Source organism: Astatotilapia calliptera, chromosome 5 (genome assembly GCF_964374335.1).
Source record: "Astatotilapia calliptera chromosome 5, fAstCal68.1, whole genome shotgun sequence".
NCBI classification, from domain to species: domain Eukaryota; kingdom Metazoa; phylum Chordata; class Actinopteri; order Cichliformes; family Cichlidae; genus Astatotilapia; species Astatotilapia calliptera.
The window spans coordinates 38141471-38163308 of NC_137426.1; the positions used below are offsets into that span (position 1 = coordinate 38141471).

The following is a 21838-nucleotide window of genomic DNA, read 5'->3' on the forward strand; positions in this document are numbered from 1 at the left end:
TTCTAGTGACGTTCAGTCTTGTAGCGTCAATGAGACAGTTATCTGTATCAAAATACACGAATCCAAGTCATTTATTTGAGAACTGAAATTCATATCTTTAAAATGAAATCACTGATCTTTGGATTCTAAAAGAAAAAGAAAGAAAAACAACAAACGAAACAAAACAAATAAAAATAGGATACAGCACAACATAAGCTAAGTTAATGTTCAGTGAGAGGGATATTACTTGAATCACTGTCCTAGAATTCGAATTTTGGAATTTGGATTCTGTTCAATGGCAAATGCAGCGAAACAACAGAAACATGCATTTTTGAAAGTTTTTCTGCCGATTTGATCCTTTCTGTCCCATATCAAAATGCCTTTGTTTTTTTCAGGAATATGGCTGTTTTTTTTTCCATGTTGTCCAGTATTGTAAAGTGTATTTCAGCAGCAGTTGTCATCCTCCCTCCTTTTTCTGAAAAAGGTGGCATTCAGAAACATCCAACTAAAATAATTCAGCATAATCAGGAGGGGCAAGAGCTGCAACTAGAGTTGGGGTTCGTGAAGGGATCTTCTTCCCTGCACGGATTTGCTTCTTCCTGCCGTGGTCCCACTTTAGGTGGGCCCATCCAGCACTCAATGTTTCTTTGACCACTTGTACAGTTCCTCTTCCAGTGTCCTCATTCTTCGCATGCAAGGCAGGTATTCTTTATCCACTTGGTGGGCCACATAAAACACATCTTTGGCCTTGCTAAGACATTACAATTTAAAATCTGACAGTTCAAAGACATCCTATAAAAGCTTAAACACATCCAATAAGACACATGATCACATCTGACTTAAGGTAAGAGAGAAAGTAAGAGTCACCCTGTGTTATTAAGACCTTGAAATCAGATAATGTGTTTTAGAAGTCAACTGAATGTGTACATCCAAGGTGACAGTATTAAAAATGTATTACCATAGTAAAAAAGAAAAAGGTAGTGATTCAAACACGGCACGGTCTGTGTTACACATACACAGACAGAATTTCACTCCCCCTCAACACACACACACGCACACACATACTCACACTCCTTGATATAACACTATGCCTCATGGCCTCATCAGATGATGTATGACAAATGAAATCTTTAGCCAAGATGAACTGAGCCAAATTCATTAATAATTTATGTTTGATGGAGCATCTTTAATATTTAGGGCATAATTAATAAGTAGGGGCATTGGTTGCTCTTAGTTGAGGAAATCATGCTCACTGTCAACAACAGATAAATGAGACAGGGAATCCTGTCATCTCACACATTCATATGTACACTTCTACACAAAAACACACAAATAGATGGATGGGACAGGACTGTAGCCCTGCTTACTGTTTGTCAAAGAGTGAGAAATGACCATAAGCATCCATCCCCCCAACTTATCCTTGTCAGGGTCATGGTGGGGCTGGAGCCTATCATAGGGTGAGAAACAGGGCAAATGGCCTGCATTTGTATAGCGCTTTTCTAGTCCATAGGACCCCAAAGCGCTTTACACTACATTCAGTCATCCACCCATTCACACACACATTCACACACTGGCGATAGCAAGCTACATTGTAGCCACAGCTGCCCTGGGGCGCACTGACAGAGGCGAGGCTGCCGGACACTGGCGCCACCGGGCCCTCTGACCACCACCAGTAGGCAAACACGGGGTTAGTATCTTGCCCAAGGATATTTGTCATGCAGCCAGGATGCAGCCTGGGATCGAACCACCTACCTTCTGATTAGTTACTGACCTGCTCTGCCACCTGAGCTACAGCCACCCCAGCCTGGACAGGTCACCAGTCTGCTGCTAACACATAGAGACAGACAGCCATCCAAACTCACCCCTACAGACCATATAGAGTCACTAATTAACCTAACCACATGTCTTTGGACTGTGAGAGGAAGCCAGAGTATCTAGAGAGAACCCACGCAAACACTCCACACAGAAAGACCACGGCCAAGTGGTGGAATCGAACTCAGGACCTTCTTGCTGTGAGGGAACAGTGTTAATCTGCGCACCACTGTGCTTAACATAAATGCTCACACCAGTGCTAGATTTTCTCAGACAAACCTGCACACATGCAGCATTGCAGTGTAAGCCATGAGATAAAAATACAGTGCACACACTCACATGCAGTCCCTTGAGTGTATCACTGTGTGCGGTGGCTGGATATTATCAAGGCATAGTAATGACCAATGGTCCCAGATTACACACAGCTTTCTCTAAATAAACCATAATCAGTTTTGGAAACTTCCAGTCTTGCAGTGCAATGCAGTGAGGGTGGAAGGATGGGCAATGGAGTTTAAAAAATTATAATAATATAAGCAGCAACAAAGCTCAGCACTTATCTATTTATCTATCTTGTTTGTTTCTTTTTGGTTTTTGGTGTTCAATTCATTTAGATCAGGTGATCAATATACAGAGTTTATTTAGAAAATAAAATAAACAACAATGCTACACAAAATAAAGCAGAACACACTTCAATATCGCTGTTTCAGTTAAATATCGAAAAGGAGTTTTAGACCTGAGTGCAGCATTGCTGATAACATAACCCTATTAAACAGCCTGAAGCCATGTCAGCATGCAGGGTTCTGCTCTGAAATTATTTGAGTTAGAGAGCAGGACATTCTCTGTTACGCTGGGTAAACAATACTCTTGGAATACCTCAAGGCTCTATTCTGGGCCCTGTTTTATTCTCCCTGCTCATGCATATACATTCGTTTCTAATATTATATGTATACTAGATAAAGTATAAGTTATTATCATATCATCATCACGTTTTTGTGAATCTATAACTTTGCCTCCATACAACGAAGCCAATACCTCCAGTTTTGAAAAGTTTCCTGGTAGTACAGCTTTAAAGTTACAAAAAAAACCCTTAAATTATAAGTTGTCTTAGTTAATTTAATCAGTATACAAGCCCTCTCCATCTCCTCCTTCACTTACATCCATTACTTCTCTCTCTTCCTTCATCTTCAACATCCTTTCTCAAGCACCTATGCCTCCTCTGCACATGTCCAAACCATTTCAGTCTAAATTCTCGTCCTTAGCTGTCCCTCTGTTGCACTCATTTCTAATCCACCTTCATCACTCCCAACAAGATCTTAGCTTCTTCAGTTCTGCCAGCTCCACCTGATGCCTTTTTGTCAGTGCCACCATCTAGAAACAGTGTTGTAAACCTTTCCTTTGGCTCTTGCTGCTGTCATTTCCTCTTTGTTTGTTTTGTTTTTACAAATAAACATGTCTGTATTATTTATTATCTTTTAACATGTTTGGTGCTTATCATATTTATGTTTTGTCTTAATTAAAACAATTTTAACTCATTTATGTCACATATATGTTTATATGCATAACTAATGTTCTGCATTTGAAGGTGGTATTTGCAGTGACTAAGCGGATGTTTTAACATTCGTAATCAACATAGAGGGTTACTTTAACGCTTGTAGATTTGTAACTTTACTGAATTAATTGTCCATCAATCCATGATTATCCAATTCAGGGTCATGGGGGTACTGGAGTCTAACCCTGCTGTTATAGGGTACGCCCAGGTCTGTTGCAAGGCTGTTGAATCAACCATATCATATTAAAAAGAGAGAGAGTGAAAGAAAAGAGAAGGAAAATATACAAGATCTGAAATCCTAACAAATCTGGCAAAACAAGGACAGAGTCTCAATTGTGTTGTGAGTACAATCTATCACTGACTGTAAATATGAGAATGAACAGATATCACCACTCTGTACTCAATAAACAGCAACCAGTGTAAGATGCAGCTGTTACAAAGCTGCCATCCTCCACATCAGAGGCTAACATTCAAACCAGGTCACGTTTTATATCCACAGCTAGTAAACACACACACGCACACACACACACACACACACACACACACACACACACACACACACACACACACACACACACACACACACACACACACACACACACACACACTATTACAAGTTTAAGGACACTTGCTTTTATTCATACAGTTCTCAGCTGATGGCATCTCAGCTTCAGACATCATGCAGCTCCAGGAAGGCTGCCTTATATAGTGTTTACCACACACTGAACATAAACACTGCCTACAAGTCAGTAAGCACTCTGAATACTTAATTCATAAAGTTGCTATCTCCATGCTTATTGGGGTCATCAGATTGTTGAGCTTTCCCTTGAAATATAAAGGACACTGAGAGCTTCTTCTGTTCTTAGCTGACACTAAGAAAACACCTATTTATACACTTTCTAATATGTATAAAACCCAAGACTAAGAAAACTGGTATGGTACAGGAGTTTAATGTGTTTTTCTTTTTTTAAATTTTACAACTTTTTCAGTTTTTCATGTTTGGTCTGTCTCTTTGACTCTTTCCTGTTCCCCCTCAGGTTCTGATTTAAGCAAGGCCTTTCCAAGTCTGCTCTGTAATGAAGACGAGTGAGCAATTTTTTCATTGCTTTTTACTCATAAAACAAATATTTTTAGACAATTATAAGTTGTTGGGGTTTTTTTAACTGATTTTGAGAAGAGACTTTTCTCTTCATTGATCAGCCAGCGCCACAGCATCCTCCACTTTGTCCGTTACTCTTGTAGGGTAACTATCCCGTAGCCCAACTCTCTGTTCAACTGTCAGGCCGAAAAAAATATTTGGCCACATTAAGAAAAAATATATAGTTCATCATTTTGAGAATAAAGTCAATCCACTGTCCACTGTCTTTTATATGTCATTTCTGGACTTTGGATTTCCGTCCACTGAAGGGGTTGTTTGTAACCTCAGGTGAAGTTTACTGAACATTTACTGTGACATCCATAGGACCACCGTGTAAGGGCTATTTATAGCCCAAATCTGGACCCTTTTCAAACTCAGACTGATTTTAGATGTCATTTTTACACTGCTTGTAAAGCCTCTGTAGTGACTGTTTCCAGAGCGTGGAGGACATGTTTTCTGTAGGCCCATCAGTGCCAATTTTTCTGTAGCTTTATTCACACTTTTGTATGTGTCTATCGCTGTCATCTGCGGCTGAGACAATCAAATAAAGTTCTTGGAAAACGATCTGGAACAGTATGCCACCCTCTAATATGGAACTAGTCTACATGTCTTCAGCTTGTTCAGAGTGCTGCAGCCCGACTCTTCACAGGACACGTAAATGCGACCATATTTCCCCAGTTTTGGCTTCTTTACATTCTAGAATTGATTTTAAGACTCGTTTAGACTGTTAGGTCAGCTGATAAGTTGCTTCTAGTTGTTCCTTGAAGCAGACTGAAACACAGAGGAGACCGGGCCTTTGTTCCACAGTTTAGGCGCAGCAATCGCAGTCTGCCTCTTCAAATTAGGATCTTTCCAACACTCAACATTTTTAAATCCCATCTGTAAACACATCTTTACTCTTTAGCTTTTAATTGTGAGTTTGGTGCTGTTCTCTTTGTGTGTGTTTGTTTTACTTTTTACTTTGTACAGCACTTTGGTCAACCTGTGTTGTTTTCAAATGTGCTTATAAATAAATTGATTGTTTTCATACACAACCTACTCCAGAGATCTACAATGGCGCCGGGATTAATAGAGAATATGTCTGTGAAGGTTCTCAGTCATCCAGGTCATCGTAGTCAAAGGAGCTTGCAAAGAAAAGCGTCTGGACTTCTTTAAGTTGCTTGAAGACGTTTCACCTCTCATCCGAGAAGCTTCTTCAGTTCTAAGGTCAAATGGTGGAGAGTCCCAGATATAAACCTAGTGGGAGTGACCCCCCACAGAGGGACAAAAGGACCCCCTGATGATCCTCTAATCGCCTGAGCCAAGGTGTGAAACTGGGTGTGGGTCACAATCAGCCAGAGTTTCGGGTGTGTTCATTTTGAAACCTGGCCCCACCTTATCATGCGAATTCCTGAGGTCAGATGGCCCAGGATGTGAGTGGGCGTTAAGGCGTCTGGGAAGGGATCTCAAAACTGGATTATAGATGGCAGAGAGTTGGTGTCGTAAACCCCGCCTCTGTTCAAAGATGGTCGCTCACAGTGGACATAGATGGCTTCTTTCACTCCTCTTTCAAACCATCTGTCCTCTCTGTCCAAAATGTGAACATTGGCATCCTCGAAAGAGTGTACTTTATCCTTAAGATGCAGATGGACTGCTGAGTCTTGACCTTAGAACTGAAAAAGCTTCTCGGATGAGAGGTGAAATATCTTCAAGCAACTTAAAGAAGTCCAGACACTTTTCTTTGCAAGCTCCTTTGACCATTAATACAGAAGCATCTGTGTCTGAAAGAGTCCAGGTTTTTTATTGGAAAATATCAGTGGCAGCAAAACATGGCTAGAAACCACTGGACAAAATATAATGCACCAGAAAGCCCTGAAGTCTTGATCATCTCACTGAAACACAAACTGGAGGACAAGTAAAGAGTTGCTAAAAAATATCAATAAAACAAAGACAACACGCTCCCCAAGCCTACCTCAGAGCATGAGTGAAAGGCATATAACTGAAGCCATACCGGCTCAGAGTCACCCAGTTTAACATGGTTCACGTCAGGTTTTGAGGAACCAGGAGCTGCTGATTAGAACTGGGTTACTGGATCAAAAAGGTTTAAGTAGACAAGGGATAAAAATAAGGAACTGTTGGAATGCTATTACACAGGAATTGATGTGGGAACAGGATATGGGACCTACGAATTCTTTTAAGATAAGATAAGATAAGATAGAACTTTATTAATCCCTCGGGTGGGTTCCTCTGAGAAATTCGACTTCCAAAAAGCACAGCAACGACCGAAGTTACAGTTACAGAATTATATATATATATATATATATATATATATATATATATATATATATATATATATATATATATATATATATATATACACATACACACACACACACACACACACACACATATATAAATACAGAGACAAATATAAATAAAATATACAAAGGGGATAAATAGAATAAATAGGAATAAAAAATAAAAATACAAGTGAATTGCACATTTCAAGTATTGAGTCTATTGCACTGTTGACTATTTACAAAAAGTAAAATAAAACATCCAACATCTAGAGTGTTTCATCATCCAGAAGATGCAACTGCTATTACAACACAAATGCTATGGCGAGGGGTAGCCAAGATGTCAGGTCAAGGGTGAGATATCATTATCTTCGCCCGCTGAGATTTGGTATCAAGTCCCAAGAACGACTGGTACAATGAAGGTGTTGAGCCAACCTAAAATTGAAGACAAACTGGAAAACTGGAAACCTGGACCCTCCGTGGCCTACTACAGACTACAGGTAACTTCTGAGAGGCTACTAGAAGATGTGATTGCAGCATTATGGACTATCCCTATTGTGATCCTCACTAAAACCAACCAGCTGATCTATACCAGGAGACTAGAGGCCAAGATAAAGGCAGCATGGAGGGAAGTTAGCCCACTATTGGAGCCACAGAAAGGTGTGACAAAGAAAGGGATGCCCACGAAGTATAGCAAGCGGTCTATCAGTTCTAGCTGATTCTGTTCAGCAAGGTTACCACAGTAATTTTTCTGAACAGGATCCAGTAACTCTCACAGTGGCAGACATCCAGGACAGAGTCTCCAGTATGAAAAGTTGGACAGCACCAGGCCCTGACATGATTCACAGCTACTGGCTAAAGAAGCTAACAGCACTGCATTAGTGTCATGAATGTGAATTCATGGATTTTTTTTTCACATTCTGTCTCTCACAGTTGAAGTGTACCTCTGGTGCAAATTACTGACCTCTGTCATCATTTTAAGTGGGGGAACTTGCACAATCGGTGGCTGACTAAATACTTTTTTGCTTAGATACCCCTAAGACAAGTCACATAAGGCACATAAGTGATACATGTAGCTATACCAAGTGATACCAGTATCAGGAAAAAGAAACAAGAAAAGCTTGAGAAATAACAAGGGCTGAGAGATGGGCTGGAGAGGAGGGAGAATGGAGGGTGAAGGCAGCAGTGGTCTCCATACTACTTTGAGCACTCGGGCAGTGACCTCAAAATTGACTGGCTCCAGCAGATGACATCCAAGATGTCCATTAAAGTCTGGTCCTATCACCACTCTCTACCAAGCTTTACAACTTCATCCACAATTTCGCATAACTGACATCCAACCCTTGATCTGACTGAAAAAGATTTTTATCACCCAGCTTTAAACTCCTGATCCTGTCAGATGATCTCTTCATCTCCAAAACAGTATATACATACTTCAAGATTTCCCTTACTACATTTTCCTTCCTATCTGCATCATAGTAGAACAGCTTGAATGCATGATCTTTCTGTCCTTCCACCTGGACAGACAATTGATCTACATTCCTTCACTCCATCACATCAGCCAACTCACTTCCTTTGCCAGTCTTAGTCTCTGTATTTAAAGTCTCTACTCTGACCTCCACACTCATTCTTTCTTTCTTTCTTGCTGCCTCCAAATACCCCTCTCCACCCTCTCCTTTTCCTTTGTGTTAGCCAGGTGTAGCACAGTTTCTGTCAGCACCCTGCTGTAGGAGTTTGTTGTTAACCCAGGGCCTGACCAATCCGATATGGAAATCTCATTCTTGATGACTCAAATGTATAATTTGGCCAAGATGTATGCTCTTCCTCACATAACACTCCTGATTTATCTGAGCTTAGGAGTACACAGGCATGGTGCCATAGTATAAATGTTCTAGCAGGAGAATGAATGGCTGCCAATGGAACTGGGTCACTTGTGTTTATTGATTATGTGACTGCTCATAGAAGTGAATCTGAAGTGTACAGATTTACACTGGTTTACCGGATGCTGTAAAACCGATCAGATGGCCTTTAAAGTGCACACGGATAATGATCCACACAAACTCCAAAAGCAACCCAGGAGTTTCTTAAGGAAAATAAATGTGATATTCTTCAGGTGGGGTTTTGTTGTCCATGGCTCTAGACTTCAGGCAGACATTGACCACAAAGGAGAATAAATGGCTGAATGGCTGCCACATCAGCCAACTCACTTCATATTAAATAGAAGCCTTATTTTTAACAGTATGTTACCTTTTTTATTATTATTATTATTTTTGCTGACCCCATAAATGGGGGGCTATGTATAAAACTGGTTATCAGAAAATAAGCTAAAAATCAAACATGGCACATCCAACTGCCAACAATACTGGCAGTGAGATGGGGCATTTCTACACTCACTCTTTTTTTTTTGATTTTTCAGTTTAAAATTAGAGATTTAAAATGGGGAATATTAACGTTTTTTAAAATACAGTGATAAGAACCGTATTGCTAATGTTATTTGATATTGTCCAACGGAAAGCTCAAAGTGGGAATAAAGAAAAAAAAACCTTGCTATGACATAAAAACAAAATATTCACTAGCTGATCGTTTTCCTCTGTGGCTTCAATCCTGCCCACCATTACATCAGGATCTTACATAAGAGCCACAATCAAACATGTCCAGAGGGACAGCAGAACAGCAACACAAACGGAAACAGTCACTAGCTCTGTTTTTACCTACAAGCTCCTGCACTCTCACAGGAATGACAGGCAGCCAATTAGGCCTGAATGAACATGCAGAAAAACACTGAAAGAAATAAAGTAAAAGATCATTTGTGGCCCGAGGCTGGCATTGCATGGATGGTGAAAGATTAATGCTGCCCTTCTGAAGAACTAAAGGGTCTAAAGGGACGGAGAAAGTGACTTTTTTTCTCCTCTGAAGCACTAGTAAAAAAAGGGGGGTTCTGACACAGCTCCAGGCGACAGCACAAAGAAGCAGAGAATGGCCAAGGAGGAAGGAATCACAAAGAGGAAGTCAAACATATTGCAATGCCAGTGACACAGAAGTGCTTTCACATTGAAACACAGGTTTCTCTTGTACTCATTGTTTTATAAGTCTTAGCAAAATATATCACAGGTCACCTAAATGTGCTCGTTGAACAACCACACTTTCTCTATGCAGTCCACACTAATAATGGTAACAATTTAATAATAAACAACAAAAGTTTTCCACCCAATACCTGGGTCCCATCAGGTCCCTCTTGTTTTGAAACTAATTGCCTATGACATCAACTTTACATCATAAAGCAAGAAATTGCCATCTACTGCCTGCATTTATAAAATGGCAGCATCTTGTTATAGACATGTAACCCCGGGGACATTTAGTAACTCAGAGCATTTGGAGTGATCTAAACACCCAAACCACTACTTGAGATGTTGTTGGAAAAAAGATACAGACTGTTACCTTCATTTTGCAGCTTTTTGATTTTGTTTTTTAAATATCCAGATTTTCCACTGCAGGTGAGACAACAATGCCTCACACATTCCTCACCAAAAACTCAAAGCAAAAGTAGATCACGGAGAAACACACCTGAGTATGCCCAGTAAGTCTCTTCAGGGGTGGCTCTTCGAAGTCGTATCTCACCAGTTCTTTGCAAACCTTGGATAGGGCCTTCTGACTCAGCTTGGCTTCCTGTCAACGCTGTGGAAGAGAAGAACACAGGAACGGGCAGGTGAGCATAAACAGCTTAAGGAGCACCATCCGGATTCCAGCTGGGGAGGATGACAAGACAGCTGTGTCCTCAGCTACCCTCCACACAAACTGTCTAGTAGCCACACAGGGAACAAAATTCAACAATGAAGGAAAACTATGCTGTGGAACTTAAAACTGTCCCTGCCAGCAGTGAAATATTCCAGCAATCGGTGTTTTCACATCATGTGATAGTGTTGAAAAATCTAAATGTGTGCCCTTTCTTTTGATATATATAATAATAAAATAAAGATATTTGGGGAGATCTTGAATGATTAATGATTAATAAAAAATAATTAAATAAATAAAATACAAAGGAAAAAAGTGTACAGGATAGTCTATACTGTATACATTCCCAAATTTAGTTGCATATTTTCATTACTTCACTCTCTCTCCAGTTCCTCAACGTCCTCAGTCTTTAACAGGTCCAGAAGCATCTTCCAAATGTCAAAAAATTCTGATGATCTTTTCCTAACCGCATAGGTCAGTTTCTCAAGAACTAAACTTGATAATACATTGTTGAACCATTGGTCAAAAGAGGGGCCACCAACTTTCTTCCAGCATATTGCAATACAACGTTTGGCCTGGAATAAGCAAAGGTCAACCATCTTTCTCTCCGTCTGAGCTAAATTACATTCATCTGAATAAATGCCTAAAATACAGACCTTAGGACTTAATGGGACAGGGGAAGATGTGATCTGAGAAATATATTTTAACACTGAGCACCAAAAGTTTTGAATCTTTTCACACTCCCACAAACAGTGGTACAATGGACCCTTGTGATCGGTACCCTTATAACATATGTCCAATACATTAGGATCTAATTTATTTAGTTTTGCAGGGGAGGCATATGTTTCCATTATCCAGTTAAATTGAATCATTCTCAATCGGGTGTTGATGGTTTGGGTGTGTGTCTCTATTTTACTCCACTCGATGGATGAAGTATCTTCTTGTAAGTCTTGTATCCACTCCTGTCTCTTATTGTCTGAGGTGTCTCTATGCTTCTCAACCAACATGTTATAAAACTGAGTGAGCAGTCTTTTCCAAAACAATTTTTTGTAACAAGCGTTTCTAGGATGGAAAATGGGGGCTGTTGCATTGAATTATTCAATCGAACCAGAATAAAGCTTCTACGCTGTAGATATTTGAAGAAGTGTTTCTGAGGCACATCAAACTTTGCCCTCAACTCGCTGAATGACATAAGATTATGATCCTTATATACATCTTGTATTTTCACTATGCCCTTATGCAACCATATTTTAAAACCCATGTCCTTATGTGCCGGAGTAAAGAGCTCATTATCCCCGATTGGGGAAAAACAGGATAATGAAACATGGAATCATCCAGTATATTTTGAACTATGTGCCAAACCACAATAGAATTTTTTACAAGTGAGATAAGTGACGGAAGTGACGGACAAGGTAAGTGACTCATGTTGTAGCTGATGTCAGACGCCGGAGATTTTGGCGGAAAATTAAAGCGAATGGTAGTTTACATTTGAACAAATTCCTTTAAGCTTCAGTATTACCAAATATCAATTATCTTATAACTAACAACATTTGTCTAAATCATCTCCAACACCGTGGAGAACAACGATTACAAGCACTGATCGATGTAATCTTACATCGATCAGTGCTTTCAGGATCTCGTGATGAAGAAGGCTCAGAGTGCAGCTTCCCCGGCCAAACCTGACACGCCGTCGTCGAAAAGACTTCGCCCGGCAGATTCCCCCGGCACAACATCGCCAGCCGTCAAAGATATTGCCGACATACTGGAGTCAATCGACAAACGATTGTACAGTTTCGACGCAAGGCTGTCCTTAGTGGAGATTCTTCACCGGGAATTTAAATCCCTGGAGTTCAGCCAGCAGCAGGTGGAAACGCTTGCTGCTGAAAATGCCACGCTAAGGGAGTCGGTGAAATGTCTCACAGATAATGTTACCCAGCTCAATAGAGAAAATAAAAAAATAAAAGAAACAGTTATCGATCTACAAGCTCGTAGCATGCGTGACAATCTGGTATTTTCTGGTATTCCAGAAGCCTTTGATAGACTGCATCGCATCGGCCCCATGCGGGCTGTGACCAGGAGACCACGTCCTATTGTGGCCAAATTCGGCCACTTCAAACAAAAGGAGCAGGTGAAAAGCCGTGGCAGAGAATTAAAAGGAACGGACTTCAGCGTGAACGACCAGTTCCCAAAAGAGATCCTGGAACGACGCAGGGTCCTCTTCCCAATCCGACGCGGCTTCATCCAGAAGGGCTCCCACGCTGTGGACCGGCTCTACATGGATGGACAGCTTTACCGCGACCCCGGCATCACTCCGTGGCTGTACTAACCTCCTACCTTCTTAACCAGATAAGAATCAGCTACACCCTTTAACTATCCACTCACACTAACTTGCATTAACTTAACATTAACATCTGTTTAACTTACCAGCATCAAATCGCATCTTAAAGTGTGATTTCATAGCAGAATTAACACCGTCACTCTCCGTCAGTGATTTAATTGGAATGTTTCCGGGTTTTTTTCCTTCTCGTTTTTCTTTCCTCTTTTCCCCCTCTTGTTTTTATGCTGCTCACTCTTGTCCTTGGTTTCTTTCTTTATTTCTTTCACTGCTTTGATCACCTGCTTCCACACTCATCCACAAACAACATCCTTTATTTCCACACATACGCACAGCACGATCACGCACAGTCATGCGCTCAACGGCAGCACATTTACATCAGTCAGACAGCGCACACATTCATATAGGATACACACACTTAAGCCAAGCCTACTCATATTAGTAACTATGCACGCACATAGTCAGACTCAGGGAGCATCTCGCCACGCATTCTTTCTCTCTCTCCTTCTCTTTATTTATGAAAAAGTGACGTATTCTCTCCACCTGTCTAAGCGACGCACACAGCATACATCCCTAGTTATACACAGACATCTATGGGTGCACTAAGGTTTGTTACATGGAATGTAAATGGAGCTGGCTCCAGAGAAAAGAGGTTAAAAATATTTAACCAACTCAAAAAACTACAGGCAGATGTTGTCCTTTTACAAGAGACCCACAGACCTCGTAGAGGTTCCAATGAACTTAAAACACCTGAGTTTCCTAATGTGTTCTCAGCTTGTTATAATTCTAGACAAAGGGGAGTAGCAATTTTAATACATAAAAATATTAATTTCACAGTACTCGATACAGTTATAGATCCAGAGGGCAGATTCTTAATCATTAAACTATCTATACTTGATAAAAAGCTATGTATTGCAAGTGTATATGGTCCAAATGTTGATGATCCCTCATTCTTTCACGGTTTTTTCAGTGCACTCTCTGAACACTTAGATGGCACACTTGTTCTTGGAGGCGACCTCAACCTTGGACTAAATGAAGACATGGATAGGCTCAATACAGCGGGAACTCAGCGTAATTGGCAGTCCACAAATATAATCAAACAGTATATGAGCGACTTTAGTCTTTGCGATGCATGGCGCTCCCTTCACCCCACCAGTAAGGAATATACTTTCTCACATGTCCATCACTCCTACTCTCGTCTGGATTATTTTTTGGTCAGCAGCTCACTGCTGAACGACATTTCAGACACTGAGATTCACCCTATAGCTGTCAGCGATCATGGTCCTATATCTTTAACACTAATGCACAAGAATAATACTACGCCAAGAAAAAACTGGAGATTTAATATATCACTACTTAAAGATGAAGACTTTATTAAATATTTTAAAAAAGAGTGGACTTCATATTTAGACTATAATGACACTCCCGGAACATCAGCTTCTGTTCTATGGGAAGCAGGGAAAGCTGTGATGAGAGGTAAAATAATTTCTTTCTCATCACACAAAAAGAAAGAAGAAAACAAAAATATTCAGGAATTAGAAAAAAACCATCAAATCACTAGAAGAAGCCTACGCGTCCCACCAAGATCAGGAAACATTGAACAAAATACGCAAAACAAAACTAGAATTAAATGAGATAATTGATAAAAAAAAACAAAATTCTTAGTACAAAGACTACGCCTACAAAATTATGAACATGGTAATAAATCCGGTCAATTTCTAGCAAACCAGCTAAAAATAAATAAAGAAAAAACAAATATATGTGCTGTTCAAGATTCATCTGGGAACACAATATATGAACCGATACAAATAAACAACATTTTCAGGGATTTCTATAAAACGTTGTATTCACCACAAATAAACCCATCTAAAAAAGAAATTGATCAGTTTTTAGACAACATAACTCTTCCAAAATTATTGGACACTCAAGCAATGGCACTGGATTCACCACTGACACCAGGTGAACTCCAGGAAGCTCTGATAAGTATGCCCAATAATAAGGCTCCAGGTCCAGACGGCTTTCCTGCAGAATTCTACAAAGAATTCTGGTCGATTCTAGCACCAGTTTTCTACAGAACGTTGTTGGAAATCAAAGAAAAGGGCAGACTTCCATCAAATATGAATTCTGCAAACATTAATCTCCTGCTAAAACCAGGCAAAGACCCTGTATATCCCTCAAGCTATCGTCCAATATCCCTTATAAATGTTGACCTTAAAATAATCTGCAAAGCTCTCTCAAAGAGACCGGAGAAAATAACCCCCTCTTAATTCATCCTGACCAAACTGGTTTCATAAAAGGTAGGCACTCATCAACAAATACACGTAGATTAATTAATTTGATAGACTACTCATACAGTAAAAACCTAGAAACTACAATATTCTCTTTAGACGCAGAAAAAGCATTCGACAGAGTTAACTGGAAATTTCTATTTGCAACTTTACACAAATTTGGTTTTGGACCCTCTTTCATAAACTGGTTAAAAATATTATATAATTCCCCAACAGCTTGTGTCAGAACAAATGACCAGACATCCTCCAGCTTCTGTCTCCTGAGGGCACCAGGGATGCCCACTCTCCCCTTCACTTTTTGCAGTTTTAATTGAACCCCATGCAAATGTACACCTATCTGGAACAACCCTGACATATTACAAAACAATAATATGATAAACTTTTCAGATTGGAGTGGTAAAGGAATCAAATATTTAGAACATATATTAGAAGGAACAGAATTCCCCCCCCCCCCCCGAGCACTTAAAAGATTGATTGGCTTCTTCAATTCTAAAACCAAATGGTGGAGAGTCTCAGGTATTTAATTCCTAGTGGGATCTTTGACCCACTATTAATCATGTACCTCTCTACATTTGCCAAGGGGTGAAGAAGGACTGGTTTTCATGTGAAATGATTGTGAGATCTTGCCTCAGCCTATCATGTGACTCATTGAGCTCACCTCATACTGTCACGGGCGAGAATGCGGTGGACTCAAGAGCAGACTCAATTTGCTTCGAACTGTGTATAATTTATTGAAAAGAACAAAACGTGAACAGAACTGGGTTTAACAGAAACCATACGCAGAAACTAAGGGAAATCCGTGGGCGGAGAGACCGGCGTAGAGCACGGGGAGAACTCTAACGGGAACTTCTGTAAACACAGGAGAGAGATGTTACTGAATGGAAAAAAAACGAGTAAGGGACAGAGGTACGGAGTGCGAGTGGATAGTCTTGGGCTTACTTGGAGACCCTAGTTATTAGGCGGGAAAAGGGCTGCCGTGGGAGTATTCCAGAGAGGGTCAAGAGTGTGGAGAGTCCGGTCCAGATTCCAAGGAGGTGGAGAATACGGACTGAAGGGCAGGCTGAGGAGAAGTGGAGTATATAATCCTCGGGTTCAGAGCAGACGGAAGAACAGAATGGAGACCAAACCAGCACTACTGATGAGTGCGACGGGTGGTGAATCACAGATGGTAGCAGGACGAACTGGCGAGGAGTGGCAGGCCGTGCCGGCTTAAAAACCCTCTAGGTGGAGCCCCGGAGATTGACAACAGGTGATGAGCTGGCCAACTCCACCCCCAGGGACGAATGACAGGAACCTGGACCACGCCCGACCAGACACTCCCACAGCATATGACACATACAAGATGTGTGTGGGCATTAAAAGTCTTAAATGGAGCCTGGGAAGGGATCTAAAACTGCAGGCTAAATTTAGAGAGACTAGTTTAAAGATAGCCACAGCTGGGAACAAGAGAAATACTGAGTGTATATAAATAAGACTGGACTTAAGCACCAACAATAAAATTACATTTTTCTCCTAGAAATAGTTCCTTGGTCACTGACAATCCACTGCATGACAACCAGTCAGTGGCAGTGGATGAAAGATGGACAGAGGACAAGAAGAGATGGAGGGAGGAGAGCTGTGGGGTTGTTAAGAGTATCACAAATACTGCAATGTTCTGCAGACAGAGCTTATACTAATATTACCATTACATACCTTTACTGATTCGCTTCCCCAAGGAGAGAGAATACGCTCTGGTAAAACAAAGTGAATAGGCACTGACGGCAGTTTCATCTGCAGGCTTTTCGCAGTACATTCTAACTTATAAGCATTATAAAGAAGGGAGCTAAAAGAAACCAGACCTGTCAGTGTGAGAACAGAAGGACTTTTAAACAGAGACCTTTAAACATTATAACTATAAGGTCTGTGTTGTCAAAAGTGCAATGTTTGTTCATGATAAGGACAAGGCTTTATTAGAATTCCACTGAGTTTTCACTTGGATCGAAAAGACTGCATGAAGACCACATTTATAAAGGAGAATGCAATGTTGTTTATTTGTAAACGAAAATACTCAAAGATTTTGAGCAGAAAACTCATGCACAGTGTCTGTGTGGACATAAGAGATGCTGCTAACAATAAGGTGAACCTTGAGAAGTATACGGACAGACCTGCCATCACAGGGAATGGGCAGAGTTGGGCTGCAACTTCAACTTCAAAGACTGCCTGTACGTGTGTGAGTGAGGCAATTCCAGGAAGTCCTTTTTTGTTGGCCCGTCAGATCAGATTCAATGAAATCTTCTAAATGTCTCTTGCATGAATTTGTACACGTTCTGGCTAAACTCAGTGCGAAAGCTTTGGCATCTGTGAAACGTCTGTTTCATTGTTACAGACATCAGCTTTTTCAAAAAGCTCAAGCACCTGGTGAGTCGTGAAACAATTTACCGTAATATGGTGACCAGTGTTGGTCAACTTACTTAAAAATAGTAATTAGTTACTAATTGCTGATTACTTCTCCAAAAAAGTAATCCTGTTACTTTACTTAGTTTCAAAAGTAATTAGTTACTTTATTACTTAGTTACATGATACACAACCTGAATATGTAATAAAGCAATAGACCTTTCAGCCCAATTCTATTTTTTCTGTAAAATCCATCATATAAAATGGTCGCCTTGAGGCGACTTTTGTTGTGATTTGGCGCTATATAAATAAAATTGAATCAAATTGGAAAAGTCTCTTTTTGAAACTTTATGCACATTGCATTACGCAAAAATTTTATTATATGCAACAGTCTTTTGACTAATTTTGGAAAGCCCCGGGGCTTGAGAAAACACGGAAGGAAAGGCGGCGTGCATCAGCGTGTTTCAGTTTCAAGTTTTATTGTCATGTACAGTAAACAGTGTAGCCACATTTATCCATGATGAAATTCTTTGGCTCGTGCTCCTCAGCTTTACATGAGCATATAGAGAGTGTGCAGTTATATTGAGAAGAAAATAACAGAAAGGAGCAGTGGTATTAATAAAATAATAATAATAATAATAACAACAATAAAAAGGAGAGGAAAAAATATTAGAGAATTTAGTTGGTATTTACATTTAAGACAAGTTGGTATTTATAAGTTTGTGCAAGAGTATCTGCAGGTTGTACAAAGTTGTGCAATGAGCATTTAAGTTGCATTTGTTGAAGTGACAGTGTGCAGAGTCCTGTAATTGTAGTGGTGTGTATGGAATTCAAAAGCGTGATGGCTTGTGGGAAAAACTGTCCCTGTGTCTGGTAGTGCAGGTCTGGATGCTCCTGAACCGCCTGCCAGACGGCAGGAGAGTGAAAAGTGTGTGGCCGGGATCAGAGAGGATCCGCTACCTCATGCAGCGCTGTCTGTAGAGATCCTGCATGGCTGCCAGTTGAGTCCTGGTGATGCGCTGCGCTGATCTCACCACCCTCTGCCAGAGCATTACAGCTGCCGTACTGAGTGGTGATGCAGCCAGTCAGAATACTTTCAATGGTGCATTGATAGAAGTTTGTAAGTATTCTGGAGTTCATGCCGAATCTTCTCAGGCACTGCAGGAAGAAGAGCCGCTGTCTTGCTGCTTTTGTCATGACACCAACATGGTGTGACCAGCTCAGATCCTCGCTGATACCCAGGAATCTGAAGCAGCTGACTCTCTCCACCTCTGCTCCTTTGATGTGGATGGAGGTGTGGCCTCCTCTCTGCAGTCTCCTGTAATCCACGATGAGCTCCTTGGTTTTTCTGACATTAAGCACCAGGTTGTTGTCGCGGCACAGTGATGTCAGGACCTTCACCTCTGCCCTGCATGCCGTCTCATCTCCATTAGAAATGCAGCCGATGATGGGGGTGTCGTCTGCAAATTTGATGATGGTGTTGCAGCTGTGTGTTGCTGTACAGTCGTGGGTGAACAGGGTGTACAGCAGGGGGCTGAGCACACATCCCTGGGGGGCACCTGTGCTTGTAAGGAAACTTCGGAGGAAGAATCGTGTTCCTCTGCCTTCAACATCCAATTTCTTAGGAACAAAACGGATGAATTACAAGGGAACATGCTTCATCTACGGCAGGGGTCCCCAATCCCAGTCCACGAGGGCCGGTGTCCCTGCAGGTTTTAGATGTGTCCTTGATCCATCACAGCTGATTTAAATGGATAAATTACCTTCTCAACATGTCTTGAAGTTCTCCAGAGGCCTGGTAATAAACTAATCATGTGATTCAGGTGTGTTGACCCAGGGTGAGATCTAAAACCCCAGGGACACCGGCCCTCGTGGACTGGGATTGGGGACCCCTGATCTACGGGAATGCAGGGAGGCTTGCCTGATGGCGCTTACTGAGACGTTGCTGACCGATATGGACAGTGACACTTCACTGCGAATCAGCGGCTTTGGGACCCCTGTCAGATTGGATTAGAACTGGAGTAACATGCAAATCTCACGGAGGAGGGGTATGTTTGTATATCAACCAGGGCTGGTGTAATAATTTTACTGTGCGGGAGCGGTTGTGTCTTCCCGACATCGAGCTCCTTTCAGTATCTGTCAGGCCTTTTACTTACCGAGGGAATTCCCTCAATTTTTTGTCACTGTTGTTTACATTCATCCTAAAGCAGACGTTAAAGTTGCTGCCGACGCCACAATCTGCAAACTCTCTCCAGATGCTCCTAATTTTACTCTTGGTGATTTTAACAATTGTAATCTTAAGAAATCACTGAACAATTTCTTTCAATATGTCATTTGTCCTTCAAGGCATAATAAAACGCTGGATTTGTGTTATGGACCAATTAAGGGGGCATACAAGTCTGTGGCCGGACCTGCGCTAGGTTCTTCAGATCACAATGTTGTTCACCTCCTCCCTGCCTACAGATCTGTGATTAGGAGGGAGAAGGCCTGTGTGAATCAGACTAATGTCTGGACAGAAGACCGTTGTGTTGCCTTTCAGGGGTGTTTTGATTGCACTGACTGGTCCGTGTTTCAAGAGAGCACTTCTGATTTGGATGAACTCACTGATGTGGTGTGTAGCTACATCTCTTTTTGCAAAGACTCGGTGGTTCCAGTCAGAGAATTTAAGACTTTCCCCAATAACAAACTGTGGCTGTCTATAGATATTAAGGATCTGATTCTTAAAGGGAAAATTGCTTTTAACGAGGGAGACGTTCCCACTATGAGAATATTGAGGAAGGAGGTGAGGGCTGCAATAAAGATCGCCAAGATGAGGTATAGAAATAAGATTGAGGCTGAACTCAGGAGTAACAACTTCAAAAGAGCTTGGCTGGTGTGAAAACAATGGCAGGGCTACAGACTTAAGGTAAAAGTAATATTACTCTAGAGCGGTTTACTAGGGGTGCAACGATACACAAAATTCACGGTTCGGTTCGATACTTTGGTGTCACGGTTCGCTATTTTTTCGATACAAAAAAAAATGTTCATGCCTTTTTAATTTGTCATTTATTAAAATTATAAATATATATTTTAACTCAAAAGTACAGTTTTTAAATTTAACCCTAACCCTTGTGCGTGTTTTTTATTTTGACAGCGAATGCGCACCTGCGGACCACTTATGTGCAGCCCTGGTTATTTAGCTCATCATATCGCAGCCACAGAAATTCTTTTGTCCATGAAACCATAAAGCTGCACTTTCTTTTTGCCTTATAGTCTGATTTGTCATAACTTCTCCGTTTTGTGGTAAGCTTTTCTTTGGCTGTCACTTCTTCACCCTGACCTGTCTTATTTGGCTCAGCAGAACTGAAATGCTTTTACACACTCACATAAGCTCAGCGATTCTCTGCGCGATCAACCTCTCACATGTTTAAGCTTGCTGCGGGAGATTTCACTTGTCATGTTTGCATAGTAAGCTAACGATTAATAAGACGATGTCAGAGGAATTGGTGCACAAATTATCATCACTCACAGATCAGTGCTGTCGCTCTCTATACACAGTTCGCACGATTGCAAAGTGAAAGCAAAAAAACAAGCGCAAATTCAAACGAGACTTCAATATGTCACATATTGACAGTGGCTCACCGATGCCAATGACATAATTACCCAGCTACATTTCTGAAAGAATGCAAAAGCATTGACATATATTTTTCCTACAATAGCCCGACAGGCAGGGCAGAGATAGATTTTGGTAGCCCGACTGGAAAGATCGCTAGCTCCGGGACGTCGGGCGATTTTGCGATTTTGCGAGCCCTGTATCTGATTGAGGAATCACTCATCTTTGGAAAAGAGAGTTTATTACAGAGAAATGTCTCTTTCCAAAATAAAAGCTATACTATCCGCTTCTTCTGGGCTATATTCTCAGCAGCATAAGGAGAATCATGTGATAACAGCTGTCTAAATGACTCGGCTAAAGTTAGTAGCATGCTTGTTGTTTTTGTCTTTGCACTAGGATGATGTCGGCGTAAATGTGCAGTCATATTCGTTGTGTTCCCACTAGTGCTTTCAGGTTAATCTCGTTGAAATGACCTTAACGCCACAACACGGCAAATCTCCGTTAACGAGCTACCGCCGATCGCCCCGTGCATGGGGCTAGACGGCCAACACGTTAACGAGCTAACTGCGCTAACACACTAGTTCCCACCCATGTAATTGAGCATAGCATGGCACATCCAACATACTGTTTTACTTTAGTCCATGACTCGCTTACCTTCAGGGTCATACGTCACATGAAAACCAAAATAGTTCCAAACGCCAGATCTGAATGAGGGTGGGGGAGGTCCATGTTGCAAGGAGAGCTTAACTTCTGTCTTGCTAGCT

The 21838-nt window shown here is 41.1% G+C and overlaps 1 protein-coding gene and 1 long non-coding RNA gene across 3 annotated transcripts in view; one reads left to right on the forward strand and one right to left on the reverse strand.

The window, feature by feature from the left end:
• The window catches only part of LOC113023072 (receptor-type tyrosine-protein phosphatase gamma-like), a 358096-nt gene that overhangs the window by 235254 nt on the left and 101004 nt on the right, over positions 1-21838 (reverse strand). For both annotated transcript variants that reach the window (XM_080301449.1, XM_080301450.1), the window contains exon 2: positions 10319-10429. In XM_080301449.1, coding sequence (XP_080157575.1) covers positions 10319-10429 — 111 coding nt within the window. The remainder of the gene's footprint in view (positions 1-10318; positions 10430-21838) is intronic.
• On the forward strand, positions 13512-14415 carry LOC145428990 (uncharacterized). The gene is made up of 2 exons (XR_013909360.1): positions 13512-14035; positions 14088-14415. It is a non-coding gene; the product is annotated as an uncharacterized LOC145428990 (long non-coding RNA).